At 39.6% G+C, this 16,384-nt stretch overlaps 1 protein-coding gene across 1 annotated transcript; it reads left to right on the top strand.

Annotated features, from left to right (window-relative positions):
- The first annotated feature begins 6,874 nt into the window (after positions 1-6,874).
- lman1 (lectin, mannose-binding, 1) lies at positions 6,875-16,301 on the top strand. The gene is made up of 13 exons (XM_070850337.1): positions 6,875-7,095; positions 8,135-8,289; positions 8,861-8,968; positions 9,254-9,315; positions 9,672-9,771; positions 9,927-10,050; positions 10,271-10,329; positions 10,494-10,626; positions 10,868-11,055; positions 11,324-11,403; positions 15,312-15,474; positions 15,576-15,700; positions 15,794-16,301. The coding sequence occupies exons 1-13, from the start codon at positions 6,876-6,878 to the stop codon at positions 15,828-15,830; spliced, it is 1,554 nt and encodes a 517-aa protein (XP_070706438.1). The 5' UTR covers position 6,875; the 3' UTR covers positions 15,831-16,301.
- The last annotated feature ends 83 nt before the right edge of the window (positions 16,302-16,384 follow it).

Genomic DNA, 16,384 nt, shown 5'->3' with positions numbered 1-16,384 from the left:
CAACGCCGAGTTCTCCATGAAACAGGAAATAGTTTTATCTAATGTTGTCCTTCATTTGGTTGAAGAGAGGTTCAAGATATAACCTCTGCAGCTTGACCTAAACAAGGTGATGCCATTTTTACTTTTATGAATAACAAGACCGTGCGGTAAAATTCATCTAAATCTAAAAAGAAACTAAAGAAGTGGTTTATCAGTGCTGGTTCAAGGCTTTCGTGTGGACTACAGCAGAATAACGTGGTTTATATCTTTTAGTTTACACGTCATTTCATCTTCTATGGCTCATTTATTATTATCAGTATTATTGATTCTTATTTTTTATGTAGGTAGTCTATAACTGAGTTTTTGTTTCATTCATAGGCAAAAGAAGACAGATCGTGGGTCTGTCAGTCCAAATTATCCTGTTTTGTCTTCATAACAGATCATAAAAAGTTAAAGAAGGCTCCTGTGCCACCAACTTTGAATGTAACAGAAAGGAAATTCACACCTTGTAATGCAGAGTTGAGCCAGATGTGTTAGACTTCTATAAAGTGTTTCCTGCTCAGCTCTTAAAGCTGGAGAGCTGCATGAAGACGTGTGAAGAGAAGAGAGATTTTACCCCTGCAGCAGGTTTACTAGCAGGTGGGCAGGTGCTCATGTCAGTGTGACAACTTGTCCTGATGGGAAATAATGGAACAAAGTCCATTTAATGTAACTGACTGCACTTACTCAAGTTCTGTACTCAAGTATACTTGAGTATTTCTATATGCTACTTTATACTTTATACTCTACATTTATTGAATAGCTGTTCTCTTCTTTTTTCAGCTGAAATTCCATTCTTCAATGAATTAAACTAGGCAGCAAGTAATGAACATTTTCATTATCAATTAATATATTGTTTTTTTGTCGTTTGATTCTTTTGTTTTGTTTTGGATAGCTTGTCTCGTCTATAAAATGTAAGAAAATTGTGAAAATTGTCCGCATAGTTTCTCAGAGTTCAAGACGACGTCTTCAGATGTCATGTTTTGTCAGTATATTTAGTATAATCTAAAAAACTTTGAATGCAGGTCTGTTACTTGTAATGTATATAGTGAAGCATCACTCCTTTTACTTTTTACTTTAGTGAGTACTTGTTCCACAGTACACTGTGCCTTGATAGTCCTTCAGTACCTGTGTAAACCCACTAGGTGGCAGTCATTGGTCAGCCATAGACAGTACGTACTGTGTGATCAGGTCCCTTTGAATGATGCCCAGCACACAGTGCTCAGTGAACTCATTAAACCTTGCGGTGTAGTTCACAGACAAGCACATGAAGATAATCAAAACACAATTATGAATAAATCTTTGTGGTGATGTTCACTCAGTGGGGGTAAAGTGTGTTTTCTTGTTTATTTTTGGGCTCAGTGACTTAAACTAGACGTTCTTATGTAACAATGTTTGACATCTTTCCTCTCAAAGATGTTTGACAACATGGTCGGCAGCCAACAGTGATGACATTAACTGAAAAGGACACATTAGATACACTTGGCTTGTCTCTGTCTGAGTAATTACTGTACCCATTTTGTCTCCGTCTATCACATTTTGTTCCTGGAAGCCAAACAGTCATCTTCCTGAACTTTTTTTACACTTTTTTTGGAACATTGCAATCAAACAATATCCACAATGTTTATTGTGAATGAAAACTAACAATTGCATCATCATAATTATCAATATTATCACTATTCCAATCAACATAACTTCAACAACATAAACAAAAACAGATTTGGGGTTTTTTTCAGTGCATGTCAAAGGTTCCTTCGTTGTTTACATGTTGTGTTATTTGTTTCACAGTGAGCCCATTTTCTGGGAACAATGCACGTCATGATTTGCATTTGATTAAAGAAGGACCGAAATTAAAGTCCTGTGCACATCCTTTTAACAAGCTTCATCTCATCCAGGAAAAAAAAGCTGGAAAAAACCCCAAAACTTGGCAATATATTTCTCCAAAATCCCTTCTGGAAGTAATTAATCACCATCATACAAGGACAACCCTTAAAAGATTTCAAATATTTGCTGAAGTGCCTCCTTGTTCCTAATTATATCTCCCTGCTCGTCCCCCTCATTATTTAGAACTACCCACAAAAAGATGCAACACTGAATGGGGAACTGTCACACACCCAGCCCCCTTCCAAAAGAAAATGTTTAATAGCAACTTAATGAGAGAGCTACTGTGCTGCAATAAAGGCCTTAATGAGGTAATTTTATTAGTAGCGGCTGCCCAGAACTGTTGGAAACTGATGGAAGAAACAAACAGCGAGACAGCATAGAGAAAATTAGTGTTACCCAATTCATTAATTAATGCATTAGTGTGGGCAGCAAATTAACTGCCCCAAAAAACCCCCATTCAGTGAAGATTATGATGGAAAAAAAAAAAACACATTGTTGCCCTCCAACATAATTACAAGACAGTGCAAATTCAATTCTAATGAGGCGAAAGGCACGCCCTCAACATGCCTCCCCTATTTCCCCCTCTAAAAGGGCTTGCTCTCGTTGGAGCCTAAGTTTAAGGAAGTATTGAGAGTGAAGGAGACAATAATGAGAGATCGGCCTGGCCTTAAGTGCTTTATATGCTGCAAACAGGTAGAGAGGATTGAATGGCTCTCTTTCTGGGACTCCTGGGGGGCCTGTCTTCCCAGCACAACAACACTTGGCCCTGAGAAAAGGGTCCGCTGAGGAGCCTGGAGAGTGAATGGACCTGGGCTGCAGTGGGTCAAACTGAATGGCCACAAGTTCTTCAATTATTACAAACTATGTTGTGCCGGCCTGGGCTACACACATGTACACAAACACACGCGCGCACACACACACCTATGCTTGGACGCACACAAAAACACATGTAGACAGCCCTCACCCTTCCACCTCTCCCTCTCATTGAGTTATCTTTACTCAGGCTTTGTCTCCTCTAATTGGAGCTGATGAGGGACTAATTGGTAGCTTTTTTACAACACCCAGTACTTAAGCAATGGCAAGCCGAGGGAGGCAGCATGAGCGGAGTTAATGAGAGGCTTTGCACAAATAAAAGCTTTAAAATGGGCCTGTTCCACAGAATGGGAGAAAAGGAAAGTTGAGAATATCTTTTGTGTCCTCCACATCTTTCACTTCTGTGCAGGTATCTGAAAAGAAGAAGGGGTGGTGGAGGGCACGCAGTGGTTGCTGAAACGTTGAGCACTTGTGCGCATAAAGGGATCTGTTCTGTATTGTTTGGCGCCCATCGTTTAGTGTGTCTGTTAATAATGAGAGAGGGCTACTCTTCAAATGAATGTGGCAAAGTCCTTAGTGGACAATAAGTGCCCTCTCTTTCCTGGACCACACTGGACCGTGGTGAAGCAATCTCAAATGAAGGTTTAGTCCTTCTGTATTGTTGAGGGTGAGTATGTGGCCTATGTGTGCAGAATTGAACCAACAAATAATACAGCAGCAAAGCCAGTCTATACAGCTCTGAGGTGGAGTAATCATTAAATCTTTGTGGAATATTGTTTGAAATGACCAAAGTCTGGTTTTAACTGTGATAAATGAGGCTTGTGTGTCACCTGTTGGATGTGCTTCCATCATATGCGACAATGCGGGAATACTGGAGGAAAATCAAGCTCACTGGATGGTAATTTAAACATTGCGATCACAATCACGCTCCTCTCCTGGTCCACTTGGGCCAGTTAGGGATTTGCATCACGGTGGTGAACTTAAGAGCACAGCGGGTTCAACCACAGGACATTTCCTTAGCATGCTGTCGTCTCAGCAGACATTTTGTTCGAGGGATAATGGATTGTTTTGTGCTTTTCAGGTATGAATGAACACCGTGAAGCAACAGGCTTCGTTTAACTAAGCCACGGTGTCACACCAGGAGGTGACAAGCCACTCTCCCTTTCCCCCTAATGCGACATGGGTAATACAAACATCTTTAGATGCCCAGATCCTCCAGGAACAAGTAGCCCCATGCACAACACAACTGTAATTGTTTTGTCCGATTAGGCCACTTTAGGATCTCTAAATACCGACTCATCCAAAAGATGGCCTACAATACACAGTGGAGGTGTGGGAGAAAACTTTTAGATATGAGGTTTATTGTGGACAAAACTTGGAAATTAAAGAGTTAATCACATCAAACTACATTCAGTGTGAGCATGGACTAATCTGGTGCAGATCCAATTCATCTAAGGAGTATTACAAGTACACATCAGTCGCTCCGGCTCCAGTACAGTAGCCTAAACCACAAAAATCACATCAGCTTGCTGTCACTTCCAAGATATGTTTACCACAGCATCGTGTAATTCACTGGGCAAATATTTGTGCTGACTCATGTGATAGGCTATTCACAGTCTCAGTGACCCATTAACGTCCTACAGGTTCCCATTGTCCACCCCTAAATGGAGGCATTAGCATTGCTATTGTTATTTAAATCCTGCATTTCCCAACAAAGAGTGTAGTTTAACTCTCTAATGAGGACTTCCTCAGACAAAGCACGGAGGCCTCTATTTTCTCTGCTCTCTAAATCCATTGCAAACCTGTTAGATATCATGATTTTTAAATGTTACACAAGAGTTTGCATCTAATTTATTATTTAGTGTACTCCACTTAGAACTTCTAGTGTCCTTTCTGATGTTGTCATAGTTTGGTGAAGGTTTTCAGAGGCGTGTTTTAAACCTTTGTTTCCTATACAGTCTTTACCGTATCTACTTGCACATGCTGTGTCCTAATTTTCCAACAGACAGAATAAGGTGCAATCTTTTCCTGTAGTTATTCATTCTTTATTGTTTTGTTTTTTTTCAATATTGTCATCGATATTGTCGAAGCAGTCATCTTAATCCACTGTTGATTCTCTGGATTCTCACTCTTAAAGGGCGACAAATTTGTGAAAATTATGCAAATGTACGTCCTGCATCAGCAAACACTTATAATATATGTTACTTATAAAAATATATTTTTACAATTATATGCATTTCCAAGCTTTTTTTTATTATTTAGTGTGAAAATATCATCAAAATAACACTAGCACGACATCTATGCCCAGGGGAGGGCAGACTAAGATATTTGAGACAGAGCATGACAGATCACATTTTTAACTGCAATATGATTGGCATTACAGGTTAAATAAGTAATTGCATAAAAAACTATTTTGTTCCGAAACCACATTTTGTGCTTGTGATTTGAATGTTTTTGTTCAGCAAACTAAAAGGTACCCAAATAGTAAAAGATCATCCCTGTTCATATGTGTTGCACGAGTGTAAATAAATTCAATCCTTTGCATGTGAATTTACTTCAGCATGCACACTGTAAACCTGCGCACATGGGTCCTCATCAGAATAGTCAAAATGCCTGGATTAGTGTCATTACTATAGCCTGGTTTGTTCTGGGGTTCGTTCATGAAATCACAGACCCACGCAGAAAGTGATGCTTGCACCTCCAGCAGCAACAGGAGGAAGGGTAATTGTGTCATCTCCCATCTCCCACTGAGGCTTTCAGACTGCAGTGAAAGCTCCTGCAGCCAGCATGGCTGTGTCACTCTTCACTGACCTAATACAGGCTTCCATGTTGGTTCAGAACAACACCGGTTATTCAGCAGCTGAAAGGACCAAGGCCTTAATGCTGATATGTTTGTTGCTTGTTACATTGTGGATCTTTGATTGCTTAGACAGCTATTTTATATAGGTTTTGTTTGTTTGTTTTGTTTCAATTTCTTATTTTTTCTTTCACATATAGTCTAAATCCAATCTGTAGTAGTCTTAATCCTAATGATACAGATATTTGTCACTTTCTTTACAAATGACACTAACCTCATTTGTCCCATTGATATAACATAAGACCTCCAAACATTTAACCACCAAAAAATACATCTTAAATATGAGTAAATTCATCAACATTCACAGTAGTGGAAGATACCAAGATTAATATTTGAGTTGACATACACAAATTTATGATTTAGACATATTTGCATATTTTTAGTATTACATTAGCATTTGTTTTTGTATTAGTATATCTATATGTCTATATGTCTATTTGTATTGGTGTTACCATTAGTATTACTAAGCTGTTAGCATCAGTAATAGCAATAACTGGCATCAGGAATTAACTGATATTAGTATCACTATTTGTATTGGCGTTAATGGTGTAAGTATGAGTGGGAGGTGGGCTGGGCGTCTGGGATGGACAGAAAACTACTACCAGTTGTACTGCTGACGTGTCTTCACCAACAGACATAGAATAGGCAAATGTTATGATGATCAGTGATTCATTCAAAATCATTTCAGCATTTTCGAAACTCTGCAGTTTTGGCCGGAAACTTTTTAAGCCATCCTGCATCTCACTCTCCCCTTGTTTCCTGTGATTATGAAGGTGTTTCCTGTTTATCATTATCTTTCTAACAAAGGAAAGAAACAACGAACTTTAGGATGTCGGCTTTGAATCTTTGGACTGAATGATTAATCTGGAAAGTTAGCAGCACATTAACCACTAATGTAAATGTATTCTTGTTGGTCATTTGATGATATCACCTCTGGCTTTGGGAAATTATTATTTTCACTATTTTCTGACATTTTGTATGCCAAACAACACACACACACGTATATATATATATATATATATATATATATATATATATATACATATATATGAATATGAATATGAATATATATGAAAATATATATATGAAAAAAAAAGCCGATATTTTATTTATCTTATTTATTCTTTCGACATCATGCACAGCCTTTAGTAAACCCCAGCTGTAACCATAAATGGCTGTTTAAAAAAAAAAAAAGCCAGAGAAAAGGACAAGAAAACCGTCCAATGAGAAAACGCCCTGTTGGCCCTGCAGGCATCCCGTCATGCTCGTGGACTCAGCGCTACGTCAGCAGTGATACCGAAACATGGCGGTGTCCATAGCACAGCGCCCGGCTGCGAGAGCTCATGTGTTGATATTAACTTTTCTCACAACGTTAATATTTCACCGCAGCGTCGCCGACATCACCGCGGGTGCCACCACGTCCGAAGAGGCTCCTCACCGCCGCTTTGAGTACAAATACAGCTTTAAAGGACCTCACCTGTCTCAAACCGACGGCAGTATTCCGTTCTGGATCCACACTGGAAGTAAGTTTGTAGCCAGCTGTCAGCATCACTGAGCCGCTGGTTGCTCTGTGAACTCAACACTGAATGTTTCTGCGTGGCTGCCGAGCTGGTGCGGGTGTTCGGGCCAGTCCAGATTCAGGAGGGTCAGAAAACAGCGGTTTGCTTCCTTCGTTCAAAACTGCGCCGGGGAATTCACACATTTTAGCACCAAAGCTTTGTGCTGCATGTGCACTCAGATTCATTCACATAAAGAAAAAGCAGCCCTGCCTGCTCTGAGTGTATGTGCACACACACACACACACACACACACACACACACACACACACACACACACACACACACACATGCAACTGAAGTGAACTTTCCTCTTGCAAAACTGGGCCTTTGGATTGTTGCATCACACAGTGAGTTGTGCAGTTACTGATATGAGCACTCAATACAAGCAGCATGGGCTTCTACTGCATTCTCTCTAAACCAGTAGAGCTGTAACTTAAGATTATGTGTGTCTATATGTACATACACGCACACACACATGTACAGTATATGGGTTGCAGGAAACCTGGGGGTGGGGGGGAGATGAGGAATGGCATAAAACACCTGCAGCTACACTCGAGCCGGAGATGCTGTGATTACATAGTGTCTTAAACCTCTAGACCACCAGGATGCCCAAGTTATTTGTTTTGTCCAACCAACAGTCCCCCCCCCCCCCCAAACTACACAGTTTACTATCACACAAGTCAAAGAAAAGCAGCGAATTCTCAGTGAGAAGCTGGAGCAAGGTAACAAGGTAAATGACAAATAATCAATGATTGACTTCAATCAGGTAGTGAGGCACAAATAAGGTTAGACACTAGGCACACCCTGATGATAACCCTTATAATAACAGTGCTGCAAGTTGGCTGCCTTTTCACATTGACTCAAGTGGAAGAGGAGGCCTGACAGAAAACGTCTGCCACTGTAGTGCTGCTGTGCTCTACACGGGCCGCTATTGTGGAGAACATCGAACATAACGTGACACTACAATCCCGCTCGCTCTCTCCACCTCTCCTCTCCATCCCAGATGCTATTCCCAGTGCAGACCAGGTGCGCATCACGCCATCCCTCAGGAGTCAGAGGGGCTCAGTGTGGACAAAAAACAGAGTCAACTTTGAACACTGGGAGGCTGAGGTGACCTTCAGAGTGTCTGGCAGAGGCAGAATGGGAGCGGACGGTTTGGTAAGGAGGGCTGAAATTTCTGTGTATGCACTTCTGATTTAAATGTGATTAAAATGAAGTTTTTGGCTTACATTACTATTACGACAGAACCATGCACTCAGCTACAACACCACACTGGCCAACCGAGTTGGCGTTACCCATGAGTAAACCTTTGTTTCTTTAGACTTGTTATATTTTATGTAGGCAGAACAAATTAGCGTGCTGTGTCAAAGGAAAAATAGGTCAAAACAAGCTAATATAAGAGATAAGTATTGTAACCTCATCTATCATATCAAAACAATATTCAGCCCTTATGTGCATTACCCTGCAGTTAACCCACAGCCTTACACCCAGTAACATCCAACCTCATAAATGATGAATACCCAACCCTTTCTGTATGCTGAGCATGTCGATGTGAGAAATAAAGGTTAGCCGTAATGACACACAGTCCTGTTCCAGGAGGTGTGTCGTGGTTAATTTCCTCACCTGACAGAAGAAATGCTGTGAGCATTAAAGAAAACCTAAGAGGCAAAGGCACAAAGGAAAAGGACGCTAAACAAACTAATCTTTGCACATTTTCTCCGTCCTACAGGCGGTGTGGTTCACCACCGCTCAGGGCCTCGACGGTCCAGTGTACGGTGCCGCCGACCAGTGGAACGGAGTTGGAATCTTCTTTGACTCTTTTGACAATGATGGAAAGGTTGGTGTCAATTTCACATTTCCAAGAATTGTTCAGCTTTAACTAACTACTAACGTATAAACTGTTTATGCTTTATCCAGTCTTTGTATCTATGTATTTATCCATCGCTGTCATGCAAAACAAATCTCCCACAGTTCAGTTTATGCCACATTTGAATATTATTTATTTGTGCTCAGGTATGGGATGAATATTTTTTTAATAAGATTACCCAAAAGCAATGCTACCTCAGGACTACGGATGAAAAAGGGATTAATGCATTTCCTCGTCTTCTCATCTTCATTCCAGAAAAATAACCCGGCTATAATAGTTGTGGGAAACAATGGCAACCTTGTTTATGACCACCAAAAGTAAGTAAACAGTTCTTTTGCTTTGCTCTGATGTCGTCACCAACCCAAATTTTAACAACTTAAAGAAGATTAGGAAATGTGATTGTATTTGTTTGGAAAGTAAATAATCCCCTATCTTTCCTAATCTCCCCCGGGCCAGTGAAAGCTTTAAATCACTTTTTCAATGCCATTTATTTGTTTTAGAATTCACACTGTTTACTCCATCAAACAAGTGTTGACTAAAATAGACATTAATGTTATTCACTTATTGAACAAAGTTTAATCATATTGTATTTTTCCATGTCCAGCATCTCTGTGGACCACTATACTGAATAAAGATGGATGTAATTGTCATATCTGTCTGTTGTTTTGATCAGTGACGGCTCCACACAAGCCCTCGGCACATGTTTACGAGACTTCCGCAACAAACCGTATCCTGTCCGAGCCAAAATAACGTACTACAAAAAGACACTGACGGTAAGAGAAACCATGAACACTCACAGGTTGAGCATTGAGGATTATCACCTGTATAGAGAGAAAAAAAGGCAATTATTCGTCATTAGCCGATGGCGCTGTTCTCACAGTATCGCATGATGTTTGATGTTTAGCTGTTGCTCTAACATCCTCCTCAGGTGATGATCAACAACGGTTTCACTCCAGATAAAGAGGACTATGAGTTCTGCACAAAGGTGGACAACATGATCATTCCCAGTGAGGGCTTCTTTGGCATTTCAGCTGCCACTGGTGGTTTGGCAGGTATGATTCTATATCGTCTGTGTTAAAAACCTTTAAAAGCGCTAAGCTCAGTATTTATCTCCTCTGTAGTCCTCTAACTGAAACTCTACAGTCAAACAGTGAAATCACTCAAGGCTCAGCTGAAATAACTCTATTATAACTCTGTTGTTATTGTGCATTAATGTTCAGTGTCACCATCATTTTAAATACGTTCTAACTTGTATTCTCTCTCCTCTGTCAGATGACCACGATGTTTTGTCCTTCTTGTTATTCAGACTCTCAGAGCCAGGCCAGCAACCGGTAACTACATTTTTCTAGAGATCCCAGTACTTTCCCAATCCTGTGTGTGCCGTTTGCGTTTCTGTAGCCGTGTAGCCCATGTATGCACGCATGTGCATAACGTCGCCCCAGAGCAACCTCTATTGAGTTCAGAGAGGGTTTTTTTTTTCTTTCTTCCATTGAAGCCCCCACCTGAATCCGAGATTCCTAAAGAGGAGAAGGACAAGTACCAAGAGGAATTTCAGAACTTCCAGCAAGAGCTCGACAAAAAGAAAGAGGAGTTTCAGAAAGAGCACCCAGACGTCCAAGGAGAGCCAAGTTAGTTTTATGAAACCTCATAAAGTGATTATAAACATGGGCATAAAGTTTAAAGTTTTTATTTCTACTCTTTGTTATCAGTTTGTGTTATATTAATAAACTTAATAAAAGTTAAACAGTTATTTTAAGAACTATAACATGGTTGTATAATGTACTGTACTGTTCGTAGTTTTTAATGATGGTCTTGGGTTTTTAAGCACCTGGGATGACGTTTTTTTTCTAATGTGTGTATCCTCTTCAGTCGAGGACTTGTATGAGAGCGTGAATGACCGGGAGATCCGTCAGGTGTTTGAAGGGCAGAACCGGATCCACCTGGAGATCAAGCAGCTCCACCGGCAGCTCGCCATGATCCTGGACGAGCAGCGTCGTTACGTTTCCATCATCACTGATGAGGTCGCCAAGAGGGGGACGAATGCTGAGTCGGGACAGGTGAGCTTGTCAGCCAAAGAGATGGGTTCACACCAGATGCTCGCAGCCGTGGGTACAGGATTATTGATCATTTCATGATATTTAGAGTTGCATGCTCCACTTTTTTCACACAAATGCAAATGTAGAGATAATATAGGATGTATTTGGTTTCCTATCTGTGCACTCGCGCTGATGTTAAACCTTATAACCCTTATAAACCTTTTTTATGACAGCTTAAACAAACTGGAGTGTTTAACCCTCGGGTCATTATGTTGTATTTCTCTTTTAGTTGGACGCTGGCAGTCAACAACAGTTGGGCTCTGTTGTAGCCAATCAGCAGGAGGTTCTCAAAAATCTGAATGAGTTGAGGTAAGTACTAACAGCGTCGTTGTTGTTGACAGTTGGTTCAGTCTTAAAAACTTGCTGTTGTTTTTGCTGCAAACATAAAGACACATCCGTGATACTCCAGAAAAACACAGGAAAATCCTGATGCTTAAATCCGTCAAATCATATTTAATCTCAGGATGCAGTAACGGCAACACCACAGGTGATAATCCAGCTGCCGTAACGGCTCCGTCCACCGTCAGTCAGTAAATGGTATAATCATCACACTGCCATGATCTTTAAACCATTTTACACATTAGTTGTCTCTGCTTCTGATAAAATAAAAAGATTAATTATATTTTAGGAGTGAAGCAGTTGCGTAATTCAAAGCTGATGTAAAAGCAGGACCTCCTCGCACAAGTATGGATGCATTTTCAAACAAAGCAGCCCGAAGATTTTGGCCATGTGGGAAATCCAGAAGGTGACTGAGTAAGAAAGTCAGAGATCACCTCTGTGAATATGAACTCTATCGCTGCTGAGACACGCAGTAATTGATAGGTGGAGTAAAGTCCAGCTGTAATGTTCTTTTCCTATAGCTATTCCAGAAACGGTCTCCTTACCACTCACAGATGACAGCCTGCACAGGTTTTTAAGATAACACAGCTTAAGAGATTTTATGATGGTGTGCCTTCCACGGCAAAGATTGAAATGACTGTTTGATTTTGGTACTTGCAGTAAGTAAGCCTGATTAGGCCCACATAATGTAATCTTTTCATGTTCAGAGCTTGTATTTGGTCAATAACATATTTGTGCTTTTGTAAGGTGCTTGTTGGCTTAGTCATTGTGAGCACGCAACAGATTTAAAAGAAAAAAAGTTCTCTTCAAAACCAGACACTCTTTTAGATTTGTGAGAAAACTGAATTATTTAATTCATAATTTAATTCAGTAATGGAATTATAAATTAACCAACTAGTCTGCGTATTTCTGGCTTGTCTTTAGTCTTTTTTTTACTTCAGTGCTTTATTTTCTTCAAAAATCAACTAGAAACAGTGTTTATGCATTCAATAATGGCATTTGTCTTGTCACTGCAGTTTGACTGTGTCTTAATTTTAACACACCATCTGCATTAAGAATTAATCAGAATCACAACATATTAATGATTTTATTTTATGTAACATTAATCTCTTAGTCTCATGTACCATAGAAAAAACCAAGCTGTTTGTATGCCCTCAATCCAAGTGGGCATTCATCCTCCAACGATTTTGCATACATGATTTCCTTTATTCTATTGTTGACCCAAAACTCACATGTACCCAGACTCTCACTTCCACGTCTCATTCGCTAATTCTACAGAAAGGCCCCTATAAATGAATTACACTGTATACGTGGCAGGGAAAGACAGTGTTTCAGTAATGATTACATTTTTAAGAAAGCACATTATCAGAGTGGCAATTTCAAGATGCACAGTAAGCTGATTGACACAGTAAATAAGTTCAGACCCTGGCAAAAGGCTGCAGCTGCTCCCTCTAATGTGCTAATGTGAGGACTGATCTGTATTACTTTGTAGATTAAGCTCTGTTTATCCTGACCCATCTTTTAAACTAGGAGTTTATGATAGGACTTCATCTCAGACTCTTTAAATATCCAAGGAGGGCTTTCTGCTCATAAATGGGTCACTTGTGGCAGATGAAGATTAGATGTAGGGTTTAATAAATGCTCACTTACTTTCTCAAGGGATATTTTTCCCCTCTCTGTGAAACAAATTAGATTTTGTTTATATGTCATCCCTGTCCATCCTTTCAGACCTCAGCCATGTGGCTGAGCAAGAAAAGGCCAAATCTTAGCACCTTATCAGATTAGGAGTCTTTAAATACATCTGTCATACACAAGCAAAACATGGTTTACCTCCAATTGATTTCTTACCACAATCCCCTCCTTTGGGCCTTCCTACTTACGCTGCTGGAATTCCTTTCATTTGTCAAGTCACTTTTTTCTTTATAATCGTCTTAGATGTGTTTAAGATGATAAGGGGAACTTATTGCTTTCTCCCTGTAAGTAATCAACTTTAAGAAATTACATTTTGGTGAGAAATATGATCCAGACTCAGACATCTTCATTCTCTTCTGAGAATGGTTTACATTGTATTTTTAGTTCATTTACTGATGAAATTGAAAGCGAAGATACAGATTTACAGACTTCACATTTAGTGACACAGGACAAACCAGCTTTTACTGTCAACCAGAATGGGTCAACGTATCTGAAATTACTTTTTTTCGTTTTTTTTTTTTATTTAAATGCTTAGTTTTGGTATGAAATGGTATATGCAGGGGTGTCCGTGGTAAACACAGGATAAAACAGGATTTCTATAACCCATTAGCCGATAGAGGGTATAGACATGTTAGGGCAGTGACTTTTAACCCCTTCAGCCGTGAATCCTACTCCTCTTAATGTCAAGAATACTTAAAGGAATAGTTTAACATTTTCAGAAATAGAGTGTCCACCGGTCGTCTGGCCACCTCACAATGATGCCAAGACTCCAAGAGGTCACGACCCACAAATATACACAGACACTTTAAAGTCACTGTCATAATGGAGCGGGTAAGACCGTGAGGCCTGTAAACACATACAGGTTAACATGGCGGCTGCAGTTTTTCTGGATAAAAACCAATGTAACAATCCCGTTTCTCAACCGATTTAAATGAGTCGATTTTATATTCAAGGGTTTATGATCTATCGTAAAGCCTTGGTCAGGAAATAGCACATAGCGTGGGGGCAGCTAGGATTTTTTTTACCTTTGCTAACCAGCTGCTGGTTATAGCTTTTTATCTAGCTTACAGACACGATTGATATCAGTCTTCTTGTTTAACTCTTGGCAAGAAATTGTAAGCGCGTTTCCCCCAAAACTATTCCTTTAAATTTGCAGAAAGTAAGTTTTTGCCTGGTTAACAGCATCTCCGTTACATAGTTTGACCTACAACTTATTTTTCATTGGCAAAATGTCCCATTCAGTAGATGTGTTGGTTAACTCTTAAAATAGATATACTTTATTGATCCTCTTAACTAACTTAACTAGCTACGAGCCAGTATGTCATCAGTTAAACTCTCAAAAATCAATATTGGCGTTGGCCTCAATAATAGTATCAGTAGTATAGTATCAGTCTGGCTCTACTGCATATTTAATTGGATCTCCATTTGTTTCAGTAATAGCACTTGCTGGTTTTCCTCAATCCAGTTAAACACAATAAAGACAATGAATGTACACCCTCTGTACCCGCCTTGAATTGCTCTGCTTCCTATTCCTAATAAAGGATCACGCTTCACATTTTTTCCCAGTCTGCGTTAAAACAGTACGAACTTGCCTGAATGTACAGACAAATATTCTTTTGGTTGCAGAACAAATCTGTTTGTTTCCACTTTTACAAAAAATATTTTTCAGTCACTATTTTTGGTCAGTCTTTAGCATCATGGCTCCATATTGCAGATAGCCCTCTTCTGTGTTCTCTTTCTTAACCTCCTGTACTTGTAATCTGTTGTAAGAACATGTTTTTATAAGGGATTAATTTAGCAATCATGACCTCTTTTATCAGATGGTAATTTTATGTTTTTCAAACTTTGAGAATATGTAGCCTCTAGCGAATAGGGATTAAAAGATTAATTTTGGACAATTTGTATTACTGTAAATAAATGATACCACACAGCATATTTACTGGACATCATGTTTCCCAACATGAATTCACTCAATACATGTATCAATTTGTCAAAGGTTAACATTTTGACGATATTGCTAAGATATTTATTTGGTATTAAAAGGCTGTTGCACTGAAGATGATGCATGTCAGTCCTTTGGGGAACAAGTTGCAGCATCAATGTTTTTTGCACAATGCTTTTACAGGGACTGCTGGTTCTCCAGCCTGTGAACTGTAGCTCAGTGCATCTTCTCTTTGTCTTCGCAGAAACTCCTTTTATGAATCACTGAAGCAGATCGGCTCAGTCCAGCACCAGGGTAACGCAGCAGGTATGGGAACATATGAGACCATTCAGCACTTCAACGACATCAAAGAACATCTGCATACGGTCAAAAGGGACGTGGAGCACCTGGTCCAGCGTAACGCTCAGGTATGAATCGGTGTGGAATCTCACTTGGAGCAGTTAATTAAACAGATCAGAATTCAAGCTAACTAAACCTTCTGGTCTCTCCTCTGTATGCTTTCACTCAGAATCCTGCTGAGAAGGTTGTGAAGTGCCCCGAGGTGCCTCCCATGCCCTCATGCTTATCCACTATTCATTTTGCAATCTTCATTGTCATCCAGTCAATCCTGTTCTTCTGCTACATCATGTACAAGTAAGACATCATTGGTTTTAGTCGACCATACATGTGCTTGTGCATTTAAACGACTCTGTAATACTTTGTGTCTTTCCTCCTTTTCTCTTGTAGAAGTCAACAAGAAGCGGCAGCAAAGAAGTTCTTTTGATTAAATTAATTTCTGAAATTGAAGTTTGTAAATGCGGGATTGTCCATTTTGGTAATTTTTTTTGGTTTGATTATGTTCAGATTGTAAGTTATTGTACTTGAAAAATTTTGTTTTAAATAATTGCAGATTTTTAATTTGATCAGGAAGTCGTTGTATATGAATGCTTTTGTGAAACTTGTTGGTTTCGATTTCCAACATGATGTAACATGTTCCTTACAGTATTTTCGGTTGGTCAGATCCTTTGATTTTGTTTTCAAAGAATGAAAAACTGCCACAGTCCCATTCCACGAAGCTGAGCTGACAACAAAAACAACCCTGTGTTTTGAAATGTGCAATTTTGTATAAAATAATGCAGAACTATTGGTGATGATAACTCAGAGCAGATGTCTGCTTCCGTTTATCTGTCAAACATGTCAGAATCTGACAAATCCTCCACACTGAACAATTTGCATAAACAGAGAACACAAATTCCTCCGTGCTGTCTGCTTGTTTTATCACACACTCAACACAGGATGCATTTACACTGAATACTGTGTCTATTCATTTCTCATGAT

Source organism: Pempheris klunzingeri, chromosome 19 (genome assembly GCF_042242105.1).
Source record: "Pempheris klunzingeri isolate RE-2024b chromosome 19, fPemKlu1.hap1, whole genome shotgun sequence".
NCBI classification, from domain to species: Eukaryota; Metazoa; Chordata; class Actinopteri; order Acropomatiformes; family Pempheridae; genus Pempheris; species Pempheris klunzingeri.
Note: the sequence above shows the minus strand (reverse complement) of the source record. Positions and strands in the feature narration are given on the sequence as shown.

Excerpts from the sequence above, each read along its gene's own strand:
- lman1 (XM_070850337.1), top strand. The coding sequence starts at position 6,876 with ATGGCGGTGTCCATAGCACAGCGCCCGGCTGCGAGAGCTCATGTGTTG. Across the intron at positions 10,051-10,270 it reads TGCCACTGGTGGTTTGGCAG|ATGACCACGATGTTTTGTCC; the intron begins GTATGATTCTAT and ends CTCCTCTGTCAG. Across the intron at positions 15,475-15,575 it reads TGGTCCAGCGTAACGCTCAG|AATCCTGCTGAGAAGGTTGT; the intron begins GTATGAATCGGT and ends GCTTTCACTCAG.